Source organism: Mycotypha africana (assembly GCF_025528875.1).
Source record: "Mycotypha africana strain NRRL 2978 chromosome Unknown BDF20scaffold_2, whole genome shotgun sequence".
In the NCBI taxonomy this organism is placed as follows: domain Eukaryota; kingdom Fungi; phylum Mucoromycota; class Mucoromycetes; order Mucorales; family Mycotyphaceae; genus Mycotypha; species Mycotypha africana.
This window is the reverse complement of record NW_026515726.1, coordinates 2,987,555-3,006,335: the sequence shown is the minus strand read 5'-3', so window position 1 is coordinate 3,006,335 and position 18,781 is coordinate 2,987,555. Positions and strand designations below refer to the sequence as shown.

The following is an 18,781-nucleotide window of genomic DNA, read 5'->3' as shown; positions in this document are numbered from 1 at the left end:
TTTTACAGAAATTCATCAGTTGAGACGAAGCTTGATTCATGAGTTATTGCTGGCTCATCATACGAATTCTTCTACAGAATTGTAAATCACCCAATGCGCCTTCCGTGGCTTCGTCCCACTTTCAGCAGATGCCCTATCTCAGAAAAGCGTTCCGAGATTTTATCGATAATTAAACATCCGCTACGTGATGGTTTTCACTGTCATTAAAAAAAGAATCTGGCAGAACCTGTCAAACCCTTAATTGTGCCTGACCAATGATAAGTTGAATGATGTTGCGGCTTTCAAAAAAAGGGGATCACCAACTGAAATCATAATGATTCGACTTGCCGAAATCAATACTGTTGTTCAAAGATGAAAGAAATTTGCATAGCATCGCAACTCAAAGGTAACAGCATCTATTACTATACAAAGCCAAAAGGAGCACTCTCGACATACCTATTTCTTATACAAATTCGTTGTTGAAAAATTGACGTTCTAAGTGTCAGCAATGGCAGACAGCCTGTACAAAATTACAGAGCATATAAAGTCCACGTATTCGTATAGAATAAGTCGAAAAGAGAAAGAGCATGTGTTGAGCGAGAATGAAGACGGTGCTGTATAGGAAAAGTTCGCAAATCAACAAGATAAGATCACAATCCAGCTTCTATTTACTTTGAGCAGTCTAATTCGCTTACCGTTTACGTCGCCTAAAATTACCAGTAGTCCAAGCCACTTGAAGCATAACTAGAGATCCAATAGGTAAGCAAGAACATTAAAAAACAATGAAGCCAGACCACCTCAGCTTACGAACAAAATCTGGCTGAAGAGGTTTCATATACAACAGCTATAATAAACACTTTCGGAAGGTTATGTTATCTTTGACGTTCTTATTAGAGTAGTGGCACGAAATGGTGATTTTGATTTGACAATGTAGGCAGTCATACCGAAGCAATTCGAATACCAATACGAAAAATATCTCAACATCTTAACCCCGTGCTGGCGATGCTCTTAAAAATTGACAAGACAAAAGATTTTTAAAGCAGTCAACACTTACAAGGAGACATTAAGTAAGAGCCCTTTAACGTTTTTGAGCCTCGTATATATATACATGGCAGAGAGAACTTTAGAGCATATGAATCAAATAACGTTAATACTAATAATTCAGTTTTGTTCTCATTAATTATCGTCCTTAATGTCGCAACGTTGAAGGGTTATGACCACGAGGATTAGTATTGCATAAATGATTAGTGACCTTTTTATGGCCATTTTCCTAAGCCAATGTTTCTTTCGTAAGACCAGGTATTTTCTGATATCCCTCTTTCTTGTAGAACGGAATATCTCAAAATAATAAAAACAATCCAGCTGATGATATACTCAATGACCGGAAAGGAAGCAATGACTTCAACGGAGCAATTGCTAAAATGCATATTCATCTCTTTTTGTACCGTATCTGAATTTCAGTCTCGTACGTATCTTCTGCTACTGCAACTAATGAGAAAAAAAAAAGCCAGATCAGTAACGCTTCATCACTTTAATGCAGCAAATTAATTGATATACCAAGACTGAAAAGATAGAGCCAATCTTGCAGATAACTGGGCCACAGCCATCTCATTGATGATATATGCTATGAATAGCACTTGACAACGGTAATCCGAAGCTTTGCAATATTGAAACATTCACAAGCCAAATTACAAAGGCTGAATCAAGCAAGAGTTGTTCAGTATAATATTTGGTTTATGTTCGATCATATTCACACATTGTTCGTGGATCATACAATAGCGCTCTTATTTGATCGTCTAAAGATCAAAACTTTTCTAGAATGTTACAGTCCAAACTACAGGTCTAGACGGTTCACAATTCAAATTCAGAAGATTCCTTTTAGAAAAAATTTCCCCCAATCTACTTAGCGAACAGCAGTTTTACCGATGCTGCGGGCAAGTAAGCCGTTTCCTTCATTATATTCTTGATCCGACAAAAGCGGTGCTTCGAGGAATATCACAAAGTTCTGCAGCCTTTGGAATCGAATGTTCATCCTCTAGAATAACACTTATCGGGCGGGTAGTGGCATTCTCGTCGTACTTTATAAATTTGCTATGCTTCTTTGTATTTGATAGAGTGCTTATATCTCCTGTTAATTTTTTAAGGCTTCTTCTATCGTTTCAGCTTGTTGGAATTGCTGTATAGTGTCACAGTCAACAATTTCTCTTGATCTATCATACTATATGGAAAGAATATCAATCTATTTCATTTACAACGTTTTTAAAGGGATCATTGTCTAGCACAGAATCCATGATGATGCTGAAGACTTTAGGGAAACTGTATGATTGAGTAGCACTATATCGTACTGATTTAGGTCCAGGAAGGGAATGGAATTAAATTGTGAACCGTTCAAAACAAATTGGATACCGTTTAGATGTAATACTGTAGGTAGCATCAGATAATAAAAGATCCAGACCTATTCAAAGCTGCATACATTATTGATATGATATCAATATGTGCGGATTTATTATTCATGAACATGTTGAGCATAAACAATTTATCTTAAACTCTGCTTTTTTAAGCTGTCGATTTCTTCTTATTTTTCTTTGTCACCACCACCTTGAATTCATCATCGTCGTCATAGAAACCATCCATACCAGCTGTGACAATTTCCATATGACCTGCCATATCAGCCTTTCTACGCTTCATGAATTCCCTAGCGAAACCCTTACTGTCTAGAGAAACAGAATTGGCATAAATGACATCTTCGATAATTTCTACCGTGCTGTTCTCCACAGGGAAAGACAACAACATGTTAATTATATCATCACGATTAACACCAGAGTTCAAGCTACCACGTAAAGTTTTACTGCACCAGCGACGGAACTCATCACTTGGACCACTAGGTTTGGGAGCAGCTACAGCAGGGCGAACAAGGGGTTTAATGGTAGTGGGTTGCTTAACAGGTGTTGCAGTCACAGGTTGAGGGGCAGGAGCAGGCTTAGAAGCACGGGAACTGGTGACAGTGGTCCATTCACCATCAGGAGCCGCTGATGGAACAGCATAGGTTTTCGTACTGGAAGCATAGTTCGCAGATGCAGCAGTGGCAATTGCTGCTGCTGAAGTCTTGGAAGCTTTGGCATTCTTTTTCTTCAATGCTAACTCTTCTTCCTGTTGAATTTCTCTTAGTGTCTTTTTTGGACCAGAAGGTGCAGACCATGGTGCAGATGCAGATGCAGATGTATTATTGTTGGCAATAGCAGTAGCGTTAGATTGAGTAGAGGTAGTATTGAGAGTAGTCGATTTACTATTAGGCACTACAACCCCCCAAGATAAAATACTAGGTGTGGCATTGGCGGCCTGTTCTTGATGAGCCAGATATTGAGCGGCAGACACAGTTGATGATTTCTTGCTTTCCGCGGCTTTTTTAGCTTCCATTTCTTGAATTTCACGGAGTGATAAAGGCTTTTGAGCAGCTGGTTGAGCCCAGCCAGATGTCGAAGTTGAAGCAACAGGTGTATTATTTGAAGCAGCCCAAGCGGGTGAAGATACAGCAGAATTTTGTTGTTTAGCTTGCTTGGCTTTTCTTTCTTTTGCAAGTCTCATTTCTTCCTCTTGAATCTCGCGTAAAGATACAATAGGTTTCTGTACGGGCGCCGGTATTGCGGTAGGCTTTTTATCGATGAATGTTGGTGCTGTTGTAACAACTGATTCGTTTTCCTTTGTTGACTTTGAACTAGATTTAGTAGAACCGGTAGGAGCGGCAGTGGAAGTAGTATCAGCCACACTAGCATCAACATCAGCACCACGAGAGGCAGCGGTAGCAGCGATAGCATCTGCCTTTCTTTGTTCTTCTAACTGAATATCAGCGAACGATTCAACTATCGTTTTTATTGCTTTAGTAGGCTTTTCAGCAGGCTTCTTATTAGGTGAGGAAGGCGTAGTGCGAGGCGACTGAGCACCAGGTGCTTTTGACTGTAATTCTTCAGACACTTTGCTGGGAACAGCTGCAGGTACAATAGAACCCCAGGAATTTATAGACCGTTCATTGACCGGTGTGCCTGGAATAGAGCTCCAGCCACCAAAGGAAGGTTCTGTTTTTTTCAAATTAGGTGAATCATTACTACTCTGATCGGTTGCAACATTATCTCCAGACGGAGTATTTTTCAGAATGTGCTGCTGTAATGGACTCTGTTGATATTGAGAGTGAGGTTGTGTTATGGTTGAGGCCCCTTCAATCCATGAAGTAGTTTCCTGTACCAATCTATCTTGCTCTGATGGCTTTCCTTGTAAAAGTTCGGGTTGTTCTTGGACAGGAGCTTGTTGTGTCTGCTGTAGTTGCTGTGGTTGTGTTTGATACTGACTCATAACATTTGATTGCTGCTGCATAGCGTTAATTGAATTTGGATAGTCAAACAAATTAGAAGTGTTCATGGCAGGCCCAAACATCGGATTAACTGTTAGCTGCTGTGCAGCGAAAGGTGATGGTCCGCTTAATAGATTGTTAGTAGCGGCCCCTGTAAACAGATCATTGGAGTTCGTATTCAGCCATGAAGGCTGTGAAGTAGCGGCAGCATTCATATTAGAAGCGGGCCAACGATTATCACCCAATAAAGGATTGCCTCCATAAGCATTGTAAGGATTCTGCTGATATAGCAACGATGAAGGCAGATTATTACCGAAAATGTTTCCTATACCAGATATCGGGTTTGTAGGAGCAACTCCGAAAGGCATCTGTTTCGATTGCAACTCTGGCATTCTGAATACGCTGGCATTGGGTTCTAAACCGGACAAAAAGCTGGGTCGTTCCAAAGAAGGTCGAGGCATCAAAAAAGGCTTGTCATTGTCACCCACTTTCTGACACATCACAACAAGTGGTTCAAAAATATTCTCGTCGTCACGACGAATCATTAAATTAGGAGCAAAATAACCTGCCTTGTACCAGTTTTGCATGGCTTGAGCATCGAATGGACCTTGCACCTGGCCAGCGGAATCGCGGTAAAACCATTTAATTTCCTCAGGTGCTCTGCTGGAAGGCAACATATGGTTAATATCTGCAGGTATAGCATTGCTACCGCTCAGCAAAATATCCGACTTAAAGCCAGCCGTAGTGGGCTCGCCACCGATACTTTCGGAAGTCCCATGACTGCTTCCCATTGCAGAACCGTCAGCATTCGCTTCTCTAAGGCTTTCGTTGATATCACGGTTGGTAGAAGATTCTTCGGTGTGAGTACGTCTTCTCAGGAAATCTACTATTATATTACGCGAACAAGAACAAAATATTCGTTATACACATCAACTTGCAACATATGACCCGACCGCGTTTGTCTCCTAACAATTCAACAAAACTTACCACCACTGTCAGTACGTCTGAAGGATTGTTCCTTCCCAAAATAGTCGGAAGAACGACCTATATTAGACAGTCCAACAAATTGTCTGTTAAAAAATGAATCCTCTTGTTCTTCATCTAAAAAAGAGATATACGTACCCTTACGATTCGCGAATCGGCCACTTGGGGTGTTGGGCGTGTTTTCTGCAGCTGGACTTTGAAGAGGGCTCGAAGAATAATAATCGTTTCCACGATGTCTGTGCGTTTTACGTGCTGACGCTTCCGAGTGGACAGGGCCCGAAAGAAGCTAGCGATGAAGCGTTTTATAAATGGAGAATATTGGTAAGATAGGTAAGTTTACTGCCCGTGTACGTTTGAGTAATCAATCTAATAGTAATCATAGGTTACCTTTTTCTCGAAGTCAGTAAGTTCCTCAAATGCTATAGGAGTATTGGTATGGTCGATAGTCGCATATTCGTGATGGTTAAAATCGGCAGGTAAAGGTAAATCGGGCTTAAACAAGCTGAGCAAGACGTCTTTCGAATATTTATAAGGATTGACCGTTTGTTGTTGAGACTTGTCACTGAAAGATAAATATGATTCAGTTGCAGAGGAGGCAAATTCATTATTGAAAGTGATATCTGCGGCTTGCTTGGGGAATGTAGTTTCACGCATCCTGGGAGCGCATCACAGAAAAATTTTGACAATTTAACCTCACGTTCACGCAGATTTTGACAACTTTTGAGCTCAAAAGTTATTGACGATTCTTACCATTCAGGGCCGAAATTCATATTGGTAGTCATTTTAAAAGTACTGATATTTTCAATAAAGAGTAAAGAATAGATGTGAGTTGCCGAGGAAAGTCTTCGTTAAGGTTATAGGATATCCTTTGAATAAAAAAAGGAAAAAGCAGATGGGGGTCTCTTGGGCTTTTTTAAAGAAAACCCAAATAATTTTTTCTAGAACTCAATTTGATTGGTAGAAATTACGTGGAGTTGACTCCTCATTGGGAGAACAATGACAGTGCTGATAAAACACGTGTATACTGGGAAGAATCCAGCTTTATATACTACCTTTAAATAGGTTCAGTAGAAATTACTTCATTTCTCGTTTGTTGTAATAGTCTTATTGCTAAAGTATAATTTATTGTATCCTATATATGATTTAATTGCATAAAAGAATTTAAACATTAAATAGACTTACAGCTTATGATTTGTGACTGACGTTGCGAGATAAAGACAAAACGCGAATCAGAGTCTCGACCTTTTCCTTTCATTAATTTTAATATTCATACGGATGTCAGCACTAAAAGAGGGACTAAGAGAAGTGGATCAGCTACTTACACAACAAATTGATAACTCTCAATATGACCCTCACCAATCTCATAACGAGCGTCGTGAAATACGTAGGAAATATAGAAAGCTGACTGAGACCATCGCTGGTAAAAACTTCACCATTTTGTTGCCAAAGCATTAAAGTAAATCAGAGTCCAATATTCTTCGTTCGTAACTGATAGAAAAACGAAGAGAACTTAGTCGACAAGATGACGGCGACACTTTATACCACTATTTAGATAAAGCCAATGTTCTTTTCGCGGATGGTATTGAGGTTACAATTTGTCCATTAAATGCCTAAAAGTATCAATTATGCCAAGCGTTGCTTATTTGATCAAATAGTTAGGAATGTTCAAGAGGCAGTATTGGATTCCAAACTGCTTACAATTACATCTGATATCAATAGTCAGAAAGCGAGAAACATAAAACTTGGTACAGAGAACGAAGTGAACATTGATAAAGTTGTGCAAAAAGTGATCACTGCGTCAAAAAGAGGTCTTCATCATGTCGAAGATGAGCGTTTGGATTGGGAGTACATTGGTAAGACAGCCTGTATCTTTGGTAAGCGTGCTCATACAATGGATTTTCTATTGGGACCATTGGCGGTGGAGCATAAGCAGAATAAGAGGGGAAAGGTCAACCGATTAGTAAAGAATAAAGAAGACCTTGTTACTCCTGCCAGAGTAAGTATAGTCAATCTACAAAGTCGATGAAATGCTCTTTAATCTTAACTTTTGATACATTACGAATTTGAATTTCAATAGTTAGAGGAAGGCGATATTCAAAAGCAAGAAAATGAAACATCGAACAATGTTAACAATATTTACAGGATTTTGGCTGAAATTGGGCCGATCAATTATTTCAAATTTGTCACCAACCCTGAGTCATTCTCTCAAACCGTTGAAAACATCTTCTATGTATCGTTTTTGACCAGAAATAGCGTAGTTAATATTGATACAACCAGTGGTCAACCCATTCTTTGTAAGTAACATTTGTTTTAGAAGACTCAATACGAAGAATGGCTGTAAACTGATGTGATCCATTGACATTAGCTGTAAAAAATGCACCAAACATTCAAAGTGTGGAAGATATTGTTGAGAAGAAGCAAGTCATTATGGGTATCAGCATTGAAGATTGGCAAAACATCATTGAGACATACAAAATTGATACATCCATTATACCAACACGACAAAATAAAGCGAATGCTGCTTCTGATAAGGGGTGGTATTGAAGAAAAACAAATACATTATAAATATTGCTTTCAGAAACAGGTTTTCCAAGTGCAGATTACTACTACAACTATAACCTGTGACTATTACTCTTGTACATATTCCCCTTATTATCTTGATAATTTAAATTATAACGTAAGATTATTTACATCGTTTAATTATAATAAATGCTATTTACAATGTACTGTTATTATTGAGCACTCTCTTTACTTCTTCTTCCCACACAGTTTTCGTATCAAATTGGCTTCCTAATTTTGTGCAGAGTAGAAAGGCCCCTGAAAGCTTTTTGTGGAGGCCATAGCTTTCATCTGGTGGGGGTGTCAAACGATGGCGGAGCATGACTGGAATAGTTTCACGGATCCGCTGTGTAATGGTTTGATTAGAGAAGTCAAATGTGTCAGGCGCAGTTTCTCTGAAAGGCTCTCCCAGAACCATAACACTATCAATATGTGCATTCTTCATGATTTCCGTTTCATAGCCTGTCACAAATCCCAACTCTTCTGAATGTCTCCACACACCTTCTCTATCATTATTAGCTGCCGCTGCCAATATACATCCATAGAGTTCTACAAATTTATCAGGGAATTGACGACAAGCACCAAAGTCCAGCAACTCAATTTGACTTTTGTTGTAAAAAAAGTTAGACCAGTTAGGATCAGTTTGCATAAATCTGAAGGTGAACACTTCTCTTAAGCAAAGACGTAAAAGTCTCTCACCAAGCTTTTCAATAAACGATAGACCCTGTCAGCAACATGATCAGTGAGCATTATATGAAGATTCTATACAAACCTGATTACGAATTTCTTGTGTTTCTCCCAGTGCTTTACTCAAAACACGGCCTTGCAGTCTTTCACTTACGAGGATTCTCGGTGTGCAAAGCTCTTTAATCACTTTAGGCACTTTGTATCTTTCATCACCTGCCAGCAACTCTCTGAAACGAATAGCGTTATTCGCTTCTCTAACATAATCACACTCCCAGGCTAGCTCTTCCTTGGTTACTTTGATTGTATTATCCAAATAAAGCCCTCGAGGTAGCAGATTGCTAAATGTCACTAATGCTTTTAGATTACTCAAATCACTATCGATGGATTCTGCCACACCTGGGTACTGAATTTTGATCACTACCGGCTCGTTTGTAGACGCTAATTTGGCAGCATGGACTTGACCTATGGATGCAGCAGCAATAGGCACTGGATCAAAATCGTTGAAGTACGATTGCCAATCACTGCCCAACTCTTTACTCATAATTTTTTCCATCTGTTTGCGAGGCATATAATTTGCGCTGTCGTGAACACGTAGTAAGATTTGTTCAAGTTGAGGGGACAAACCTGTCTTATCACCGGTTGCTTGTATACCTTGAATACTCAGCATTTGACCCATCTTTAAGGCAGCTCCTCGCATACGAGATAACTTTTCAACTAAACGGTTCACGTTACTCTCACTGAGAATAACCGAGCCTAATAAATTTTTGATGGTAGAACTATGAATAAATGAACAATTTCCCATTTTTTAACTACTTCTAGACGGCTAACTACAATTGTATTTATTCTTACCTGAACTATCTTGAGAAAAACCGGTTGCTCTTTTGAAAGACTCATTTAATGCACCCATACCCATGCTGGTAGCCAAGGTACCATAATTCCACAATCGCCCGAATCTAGAAGTAGGAATACGCGATTCTTTAAGCACTCTACGTTGCTGTTCTTCGATTACGCTGTCCTTGTTTTCGGTAATTGTTGCCGCCTGTTCCAGGGCTGGAATGGGAATAGGCTTACTTTCGGATATCACATTTAATTTAGAAGCTTTAACAGATGAATCAGATATTTCATTCTTCAGTTTTTGAGGTACATCTTCCGGAACTGTCGCAGGAATAACTTCGGATGAAGCGAAGTTTTGTGATAATGGCTCCGGCGTTGGTAATACTGCTGCTTTCGATACCGATGATTCATTAAACGGTTCAGAGGTGTCCACAGTTGGTTTTTCAGTAATAATAGGCTTATCTATATTATTATTGATCTCCTTTTGTATAGCAGGGACAGGGGAACGCTGAACCTGTTCTGAATTTTCCATATGTTCCTTGTAAGTTGTAGGACTAAAAACACTGGACGTTTTTACATGATGGCAAATAGCTGAGGTTTGGCTAGAAACAATACAAGTTCCCACTTTTGAAGCCGATGTCGCTAACACATAAAGATCTAGTAACCCACGTGTAATAGACATAGAAAATAATCTAACTTTTATGCACGAAAAAGGAGGGGAAAGGGACCATTTTGACAGGCAACGGAGAAATGCTTCACGGCTGCTGTGACTGATTTTGAATTGTAGCAAACAAAAAGTCCCATTTTGCCAAACATCAGCTACTCTTTCTTTTCTGCTAATCATAACCACAGTTAGAAGAAACGCTCCTCTTTGCTGCACCTCAGAGAACCATTGCAATGGCAGAACCGCAGGAGAATACGGCTGAACTTGGTTGGCCCGAGTTCATCAAGACACGGGTCGTTAACAGTATTACTGACTCTAGTGTCACGAACAGACTAGAATTTTTAAACCATTCCCTTCTCATTCGCCTTCGCCGAAAAGGTATTCGAAGAAATTCAACACTTGTCTTGAGATCTGGGTCATTAATTGAATATATTTTTGAGTAGATCTGCCTGTGGAAGCCCTACCTTCTTTATTACACCTTATTCTCCTTACTATTCCTCGTTACAGTGATCGTGCTTCACGTGCAGCTATTTGTGAAGTTCTAAAAGTTTTAAATGACTGGAATGCTGAAGTATTTCAAAAGACTATTATTCCAGTGGTTGGTAGAGAAGCTGAAAAGTATGGCAAGCGTAAATCTACAGGGTAAATTTAGCACCTTTTGCAATATGTTCGTTCTTGACGAAAGAGAAGTGGCGCAGTTCTTAGGGTTGACATGAATTTTGCAATCTAAATTTTTGGCCTGAATTTTATTTCAATACAATAGTGAATGCAACTCATCAGCAGCTGAGCGCTTTGTATTGCTCACTTGGGTCAATGTATTATTTACTTGTGCCTTGAAACGGGTGACCACAACAAGTGAAAGTGCTAAAATTACCGATCCACTTTTCTCCATTATTTTGAATGCACAAAGTATTTTGATTGACTCACTTGCAGACGATAGTAAAAGGAGTATCAGTAAAAGTGCTTTGGCTGATGTTAGACGAACAATTCGGCACAACGCTAGTTTTATTCCGCAGATCATCGATGTAGCCCTTGCCAACGCACAGACTTGCACTCCTTCCTACAAAAACGCTGTTTTGATCGGCACAGTGATAGATGTCAGTTTCCGTTTAAAGACACGTTCGGATGGGAGAGAAATGGTTGAAAAGGAAGAAACTCGTTTAACAGAATACTATCTTAAAAACATCATTTCTTCTCGTACTCCAGTTCATAGAGCAGCTCTGGATGCATTCCATGACTTCATTAAAAATATAATCACCAAAGAGAAATTCGAAAGTGAATATATACCTGTGCTTGATAAAATGATGCTTAGATCACCCGAAATTGTTTTACACGGTAAGGGTTACAATTCAGTTTGACAAACCCGATGATATTATTTTCAATCGTAGTTAATTTATATCGTTTTCCAGCGTTGTCCAGAAGTACACTTGCGTTTTCATTCGACCCATCTTCTATATTCGCAACAAAATGGTTGGATCCACTTCTCAATCATTTACGATCGACGTCACCCACAACTGTTAGTGGTGCCAAAGCATTATGGAATAGCTTGTCAAAAGTTTGTCACGAAACAGAATCATTGTTTAAGGTTGTAGAAGGAGTGTCCAAGCTTTTGACAAGCGGCAAGGTTTCTTCATGGGAGCATCGTGTTGCCTTGTACAACGCACTTTCATCACTTGCCCGTGTTCATGATCCCGCTCTCAGCCAAAAAGTTTTAGAAACGTTTTTCACCATGACAGCTAAAGAACCACATGAACAAGCGATGGCTTCCGCAGTTGATGGTATCGGTCGTCATTTGACCGTCTCAATTTACAATGATGATTATTGCTCAGCCAACGAAGAATTTGTAGAGAAGATAGTAAAGGTCTCGACTGCTGGTCTTGAATCAGCCAAACCTTTGGCCCGAAAGACCTGGGCGAATGCGGTTGGCAACACCGTTTGGGAGAGTCAACAAGGCACTAGCAAGGCATTGAGCAGTAACATCGTTAAGTATCTCCAAGCTTTCTTTAAGACTTACAACAAAATTGTTGAAAAACCTTTGATATGGAAGGATGGACCTGTGGAAGCTTATATTATGATTGCCATTATTTCTGGCCGTATTCAGCATTGGCCACATGTACCTCAAACTGTTGTTGACCTCTTGAAGACAGAAAAATACCCATCTGATCTTTTAGTCACTGAACCCAAACCCTCTTATCTTTTGTGGGATCGTATTTACACTAAAGCAACCAGTGCTGAGGAAGGAATGTGGTTCGTACGAGCTCTTACCAGCGTTTTTTTGAATGAAACTCAAGAGTCGCTTGAGAAGACGGGTGCAGGCTACTTAGCAGCTCAAGCTCTAATTTGGATTGTCACCAGCCACCCTGAATACACAATTCGTAGTGCAGCACACAATGAAATATCCAGTATCGCCGCTAAAGAACCTATCAAACTTAGTCATTTTATGAAGCAAGGCCTTCAGCAATGGCTTCTCGATCTCGAAAAAAACACCAAGGACTCCACAGCTGTTAGTACAACTCAAGTTGATAACTACAATAAAGACATTGCCACCTATCGTCTAGCCAGTTTATTAAATGCTATCACATCGTATACAGATGATCTTTCTGAAGCCACTAGAAGCGCTGAACTTGTTGATTTGTTGGTGTTGGCTCATCATGAATATATTGCTTCTCCCGGAGATAAATACAACTGGATTACTTTGGTTCAAAGAGCCAATGTTAATCCTGGGAAACTGGTGCAGGAGCAGTCAGCCAAGCTCTTGGAGACCTTGAAAAGTGCCTTACAGAATCCAGAAAAAGTAAGAATCTTTCTATCAATAACTTTTTATGTAATAGCGTTTGTTAACATCGACTGTTTTATTTAGTCTCAACTATTTTACAATGCAGTACTCTCTGCAATTTCAACCCTCGTATTTATATCTCCCGACCTCATTCCTGAATTCATTGAGCTTGCAGAAGAAAATTTGGCTCCAGAACTTATGAGCGGCATCGGTGAATTAGAAAGTAATATTTGGAAACACTCTGTTAGTACTCCCTACGTTGACGTTCTGCAAAAGGATAAGAAATCTGAAAGCCGTGGTAATAAGAAGGGTAGCAAGAATGACGAGGAGTGGGAAGAAGAGCTTCGTGCTGAACTTGCTAAGAAAAAGGGTTTAACTCAAAAGTTAACCAAAGAACAACAAGCTTCTGTTGATGCCCAATTGAAAAAAGAAGCTGAAATCCGTACAAATGTTCAGAGTGTTTATGAGAAGCTTACGCTTGGTCTGGCCATTGTTCGCTCTCTTATTCATGGTAATAAGGAGGAGATGCCACATTATCTTAATGATATTATCAATATGTTATTGAACATTGGTAAACAAAAAGCTGGTCTCTTGTTGGATGATCAGTTGGTTGAAACTTACCTTCATTTGGGTGATTGTGTTGACGAAGAGATTCAGTCTATTTGTGATGCTATCTCTCTGTCCATACTCCGTTCAAATAACATTCTTCCTATTCCCTCTCGCTGGTTAGATGAGCCTTTAGGTGCTCTTGTCACCCGTGTGCTTTATCGTTTGCGTTTCATTACAGAAAACCATCCTCTGTCTCCTGCTTCTTTCGGTTTTGTCTTCCCCGCTCTTTACAAGGTTATTGAACAAGGAGGTATTGACTGTGGAAAGAATAATGAAAATGCTCAGGAGCAGATTACCATGGCTGTCGACATTATTGGTTTCCATTGTATTCATGGAGAATCTCATTTAATGCCTCGTACTGAAACAATTGATATTCTGTTGCGCAGTATCAAAGACTATCCTTCTAACAGCAAAACTGCTAGGACTTCCCTTGTCACTCTCTGTGAGTCCATGGGTGAGACTGTTACTATCAAAGAAATCGAAAACCTTTTCCAAGGCTTATTATCCTCTGAAGTACTTGTTCGTACGGCTGCTCTTCAAGCATTAGAACTTTTAGACCTTACTGACATTGACTATTCATCCGAACTCTGGGTTGCCTGCCATGATGAAAATGAATCGAACGCTGCTTTAGCCCTAGAACTCTGGGAAGATAATGCCATGGATGTTGAAGATGGCTTTAGAGATAAGCTCATTGAATACATCGTTTCCGACAATGATTATGTTCGTCAAGCTGCCAGCAAAGCACTTGCAGAAGCTACTGAGCAATATCCCGAAACCGTTTATGATACCCTTCAAACTATTTATAGTTTGTACAAGAAATTAGCCGCACCTCTTGATCCTGAATATGATGAATATGGTATGGTAAAACCCGAAACTTTGGATCGTCCTGACCCTTGGGAAGCACGTGTTGGTCTCTCTCTTACATTGAAGGCTATTGCCCCTTTCATGCAACTCGATAACGCTTCAGGCTTCTGCAGGTTTTTAATTGAAGATCAAGCCCTGGGTGATCGTAATGAACAAGTTCGTCGTCGTATGCTGGAAGCTGGGTTAGCTGTCATCACTGCTTATGGCAATGTTGATGTTGAAGAGTTCCTCAAAACCTTTGAATTATACTTAAATTCAAGCAATGATAATAGTGACATTCAAGACTTTATTCGTCAAGCCGTAGTTATTCTTTACGGTGGAGCTGCTGGTTACTTATCTCCAGGTGATGAAAAGGTCAATGCAGCTGTTGAAAAATTGATTGAAACACTTGATACTCCCTCCGAAACTGTTCAAAGTGCTGTTACGGATTGCCTTCCTCCACTTATTAAGAAGTGTAAAGATGAAGTGCCTCGTCTTATTAAGTTACTTTTAAATAAGCTTTTCAAGGGAGAGAAGTATGCTCAACGTCGTGGAGCTGCCTATGGTTTAGCCGGTGTTGTCAAGGGTCGTGGTATCACTGCTTTGAAGGAATGCAATGTTATGAATGCCTTAAAGGATGCTGTGGATAACAAGCGTGCTTATGAGTATAGACAAGGTGCTCTTTTCGCTTTTGAAACTCTATCTGCTACTCTGGGCCGTTTATTCGAACCTTATATCATCCAAATCATTCCTCTGTTGCTCATTTGTTCGAGTGATGCTAATATGGATGTTCGTGAAGCGTCTTCTGACGCAGCTCGTGTCATTATGAGTAAAATTAGTGGTCATTGTGTCAAGTTGATTTTACCCTCTATCCTGGAAGGTTTAGAAGAACGTCAATGGCGTACAAAGAAAGCCTCTGTTGAATTGCTGGGTTCCATGGCTTATTGTGCACCCAAGCAATTGTCTATTTCTCTTCCTAACATTATTCCACGTATTTCAGAAGTACTGGCTGATACTCACTCACAAGTTCAAGCTGCCGCCAAACGTTCGCTTCAACTCTTTGGTGAAGTTATCAGCAATCCTGAAATTCAAGAACTCGTACCTGTTCTATTGAAAGCTCTTAGTGACCCCAATAATAAGACTGCTCCTGCTTTGACCGCCCTTTTGCAAACCTCCTTTGTACATTATATCGATCCTCCATCTCTTGCCCTGGTAATGCCGATTTTGGAACGTGGCCTTCGTGAGCGTGCTACAGACGTGAAGACCAGGTCTGCTCAAATTGTTGGTAACATGGCATCACTTACTGATCAGAAGGACCTTGTTCCGTATCTCAATGTCATTTTGCCTGGTCTTCATGAAGTCCTCATTGATCCGGTACCTGCCGCTCGTGGTACTGCTGCTAAGGCTTTGGGTGCTCTCGTTGAGAAATTAGGTGAAGAGAATTTCCCTGGCCTTGTTCTTGACTTACTCGATACATTGAAATCTGAAACTGGTGGTGTCGATAGACAAGGTGCTGCTCAAGGTTTATCTGAAGTCCTCGCTGGCCTTGGTCTCGAACGCCTTGACGGTCTCTTGCCAGAAATCATTTCCAACGCTGATTCCCCCCGTCCTTATGTTCGTGAAGGTTTCATTTCACTTCTCATTTATTTGCCAGCTACTTTTGGTACTCGCTTCCAACCTTACTTGGGCCGTATTATCCCTCCTATCCTTAACGGTCTCGCTGATGAATCAGAATACGTTCGTGATGCATCTTTACGTGCTGGTCGTATGATTGTTAACAACTATGCTGTTAAGGCTGTTGACTTATTATTGCCAGAGTTAGAAAAGGGAATCTTCGATAACAAGTGGCGTATTCGTCAAAGTTCAGTTCAACTTGTTGGTGAATTGCTCTTCCGTATTACTGGTATTACGCACAAGAATACTGATATGGCACTTGGCAATGTCGATGAGCTTCTAGATGACGATGCGGATGCGGTACGTGAAGATAGCGGAAGTGATAACAAAAAGAAACAATTGGTTGAGGTGCTTGGTAAGGAAAGAAGAGACCGTATTTTGGCTGCCTTATACATTGTTAGACAAGATAATTCTGGTGTTGTCAGACAAGCATCACTTCAAGTCTGGAAGGGCCTTGTTGCCAACACTCCTCGTACATTGAAGGATATTCTCCACGTATTGATATCAATGATTATTAAGCTTTTGGCTAGCGATAATTTCGAACAGCGTGCTGTTGCTGGTCGTACTCTCAGTGATATTGTACAAAAACTCGGTGAAAGCATTCTCCCTGAAATTCTTCCCGTACTTGAGGAAGGTATGTCATCAGATGATGAGGATATTCGTATTGGTGTTACTGTTGCCTACAGTGAAGTCATGACGGCTGCAGAAAAGGTTCAAGTTATGGACTTTGCCAATGATATCATTCCTGTCATCAGAAAAGCGTTGTGTGATCCTTCCGACGAAGTTCGTGAAACTGCTGCTCAAGGTATGAGAAATTTTCTTTTATTTAGTTTATTTGGATCACTCACCTAATCTCTACTGAACAAAAATAGCATTTGATACCCTCCATCAAAATGTTGGTGCTAAGGCAATTGATGAGATCTTACCTTCATTGCTTAATAGCTTACAATCTTCTGATGAAACATCTACCTATGCCTTGTCAGCTCTTAAAGAAATCATGTCTGTCCGTTCCAACGTAGTTTTCCCTGTTTTGATTCCTACTCTTATCACCGTACCAATCACTGAATTCAATGCTCGTGCCCTTGCTTCACTTGTGACAGTAGCCGGACCTGCTCTCAACAAACGTCTCACTACGATCCTTGAAGCTCTAGTAGAGTCACTTATGTTGGAAGAAAATGAAGAGACTAAAGAAGCTCTCAAATCTACTACAGAAGCGCTCTTGCTGTCCATTGACGATGAAGATGGATTGCATACCCTAACTCTGGAACTTATGGACTATGCCCGTGATGATAAGCCAGCGAAGAGAGGAGTCGCTGCTGACATTGTCGCTCAATTTTTCAGCGAAAGTGAATTAGATGCCTCCGCTTACATTCCTGATTGGATTCATTTATTAATATTACTCTTAGATGACCCATCTGAAGGAGTCATACAGTCTGCTTGGAATGCTTTGACTGCTGTCACGAAGTCTATGTCCAAGGAAGAGTATGAGCCATTGGTTGTACCTACCCGTAACGCAATAAATGCCGTCGGTGTTGGTGGAATTGACATTCCTGGCTTCTGTTTGCCAAAGGGTATCAGCTGTGTCTTACCGATCTTCTTGCAAGGTTTAATGTATGGCTCTACTGAAAACCGTGAACAATCAGCACTTGCTATTGGTGATTTGGTGGATCGTACATCTGCTTCCGCTCTTAAGCCTTTTGTCACTCAAATTACTGGTCCTCTTATTCGTATTTTAGGTGACCGTTATCCTGCTGAAGTGAAGGCAGCCATTTTACAAACTTTAAGGTAAGAATAACGTACTGATCCCTCAAGATGAGCTTATGCTAAACTACACCCTTTTACTTGTATATGTAGTCTAATGCTTAATAAGGTCCCTATGCATCTCAAGCTTTTCTTACCTCAGTTACAGCGTACATTCGTCAAATCTTATTCTGACTCAACTAGCGATGTTGTTCGTGAACGTGCAGCTGCAGCTCTCAAGGTTTTGAGTACATTACAACCACGTGTCGATCCAACAGTTGCCGAAATTTTAGAGAAGGAAAACCTTTAACGGATATAACTTTGTACTTTTAGCCTAATAAGATGCTTAATTTTTGTGTATATGACCTAAGGAGTAACAAATTCATCCATTGTATATTGCAGTTATTACTCTCATCAATTTTATCAATATAGATTACAATAACAAAAAAATTTTAATGTGAGTGTCTTATTCTGAATACAACCAGAATTGCCTGTTGGGATGGGTACTTTTGTATTGTGCGGCTAGATTGGTGTGTGTGCATGTCTATGTGTGTATGTGTGTGTATGTGCGTGTATGTGTGTGTATGTGCATGTATGTGTGTGCGTTTGGTGTGGTGTGGAAGGGAGTACAACAGCGCTTTCATCAGCAAACGAAAAAAAAAGGTGTGTTTCGAATCAACGTACAACAGACAGAACAGAAATTATTGATTTTCCTATGACAGATAAGCGTTCAGCGCTTGGGGTTTCCGAATATGGGATGATCTTGCAGAGATACCAGCGTATCATGGAACAGTAGGGATCTCCCCATTTTTACAATTAGGAGTTTCCGACAAATTTCAATATTTCTATGTTTTAAAGCATGATGATCACGGCCATTCATTGTTAAGTACATTCCTTCATTAAAGTGGTGTTTACCACATACTCAGACATACACTATAATCATATGAAAGCGATCAAAATCCCATTTACATATAGAAATGACAAGGTATGGCTTCAAGACAGTTAAACTCACAGATCCAAGAAATTAGGAATGCCCAATTCGTTTTTAGTATAGCATGATAATTAACCTTATAAGTCAACTTCTCGG

The 18,781-nt window shown here is 40.1% G+C and overlaps 5 protein-coding genes across 5 annotated transcripts; 3 read left to right on the top strand and 2 right to left on the bottom strand.

Annotated features, from left to right (window-relative positions):
* Nucleotides 1–1,356: 1,356 nt before the first annotated feature.
* BDF20DRAFT_833239 (uncharacterized protein) lies at nt 1,357–2,163 on the top strand (the record flags this gene model as incomplete). Its single annotated transcript, XM_053078624.1, has 2 exons — nt 1,357–1,444; nt 1,820–2,163. The coding sequence occupies 2 exons, from the start codon at nt 1,357–1,359 to the stop codon at nt 2,161–2,163; spliced, it is 432 nt and encodes a 143-aa protein (XP_052939744.1).
* A 372-nt stretch (nt 2,164–2,535) lies between these two features.
* Nucleotides 2,536–6,090, bottom strand: BDF20DRAFT_910871 (uncharacterized protein; the record flags this gene model as incomplete). Its single annotated transcript, XM_053083753.1, has 5 exons — nt 2,536–5,210; nt 5,312–5,368; nt 5,447–5,594; nt 5,696–5,963; nt 6,059–6,090. 5 exons carry the CDS (start codon nt 6,088–6,090, stop codon nt 2,536–2,538), a joined length of 3,180 nt encoding a protein of 1,059 aa, XP_052939743.1.
* A 493-nt stretch (nt 6,091–6,583) lies between these two features.
* Nucleotides 6,584–7,852, top strand: BDF20DRAFT_833237 (Nse4 C-terminal-domain-containing protein; the record flags this gene model as incomplete). The annotated part of the gene is made up of 5 exons (XM_053078623.1): nt 6,584–6,728; nt 6,804–6,887; nt 6,964–7,304; nt 7,386–7,602; nt 7,674–7,852. 5 exons carry the CDS (start codon nt 6,584–6,586, stop codon nt 7,850–7,852), a joined length of 966 nt encoding a protein of 321 aa, XP_052939742.1.
* A 172-nt stretch (nt 7,853–8,024) lies between these two features.
* Nucleotides 8,025–10,070, bottom strand: BDF20DRAFT_833236 (ABC1 family-domain-containing protein; the record flags this gene model as incomplete). Its single annotated transcript, XM_053078622.1, has 3 exons — nt 8,025–8,591; nt 8,640–9,307; nt 9,404–10,070. The coding sequence occupies 3 exons, from the start codon at nt 10,068–10,070 to the stop codon at nt 8,025–8,027; spliced, it is 1,902 nt and encodes a 633-aa protein (XP_052939741.1).
* Nucleotides 10,071–10,285: 215 nt separating this feature from the next.
* Nucleotides 10,286–18,004, top strand: BDF20DRAFT_910868 (armadillo-type protein; the record flags this gene model as incomplete). The annotated part of the gene is made up of 7 exons (XM_053083752.1): nt 10,286–10,430; nt 10,496–10,694; nt 10,816–11,387; nt 11,462–12,846; nt 12,913–16,759; nt 16,827–17,739; nt 17,809–18,004. The coding sequence occupies 7 exons, from the start codon at nt 10,286–10,288 to the stop codon at nt 18,002–18,004; spliced, it is 7,257 nt and encodes a 2,418-aa protein (XP_052939740.1).
* Nucleotides 18,005–18,781: the final 777 nt, after the last annotated feature.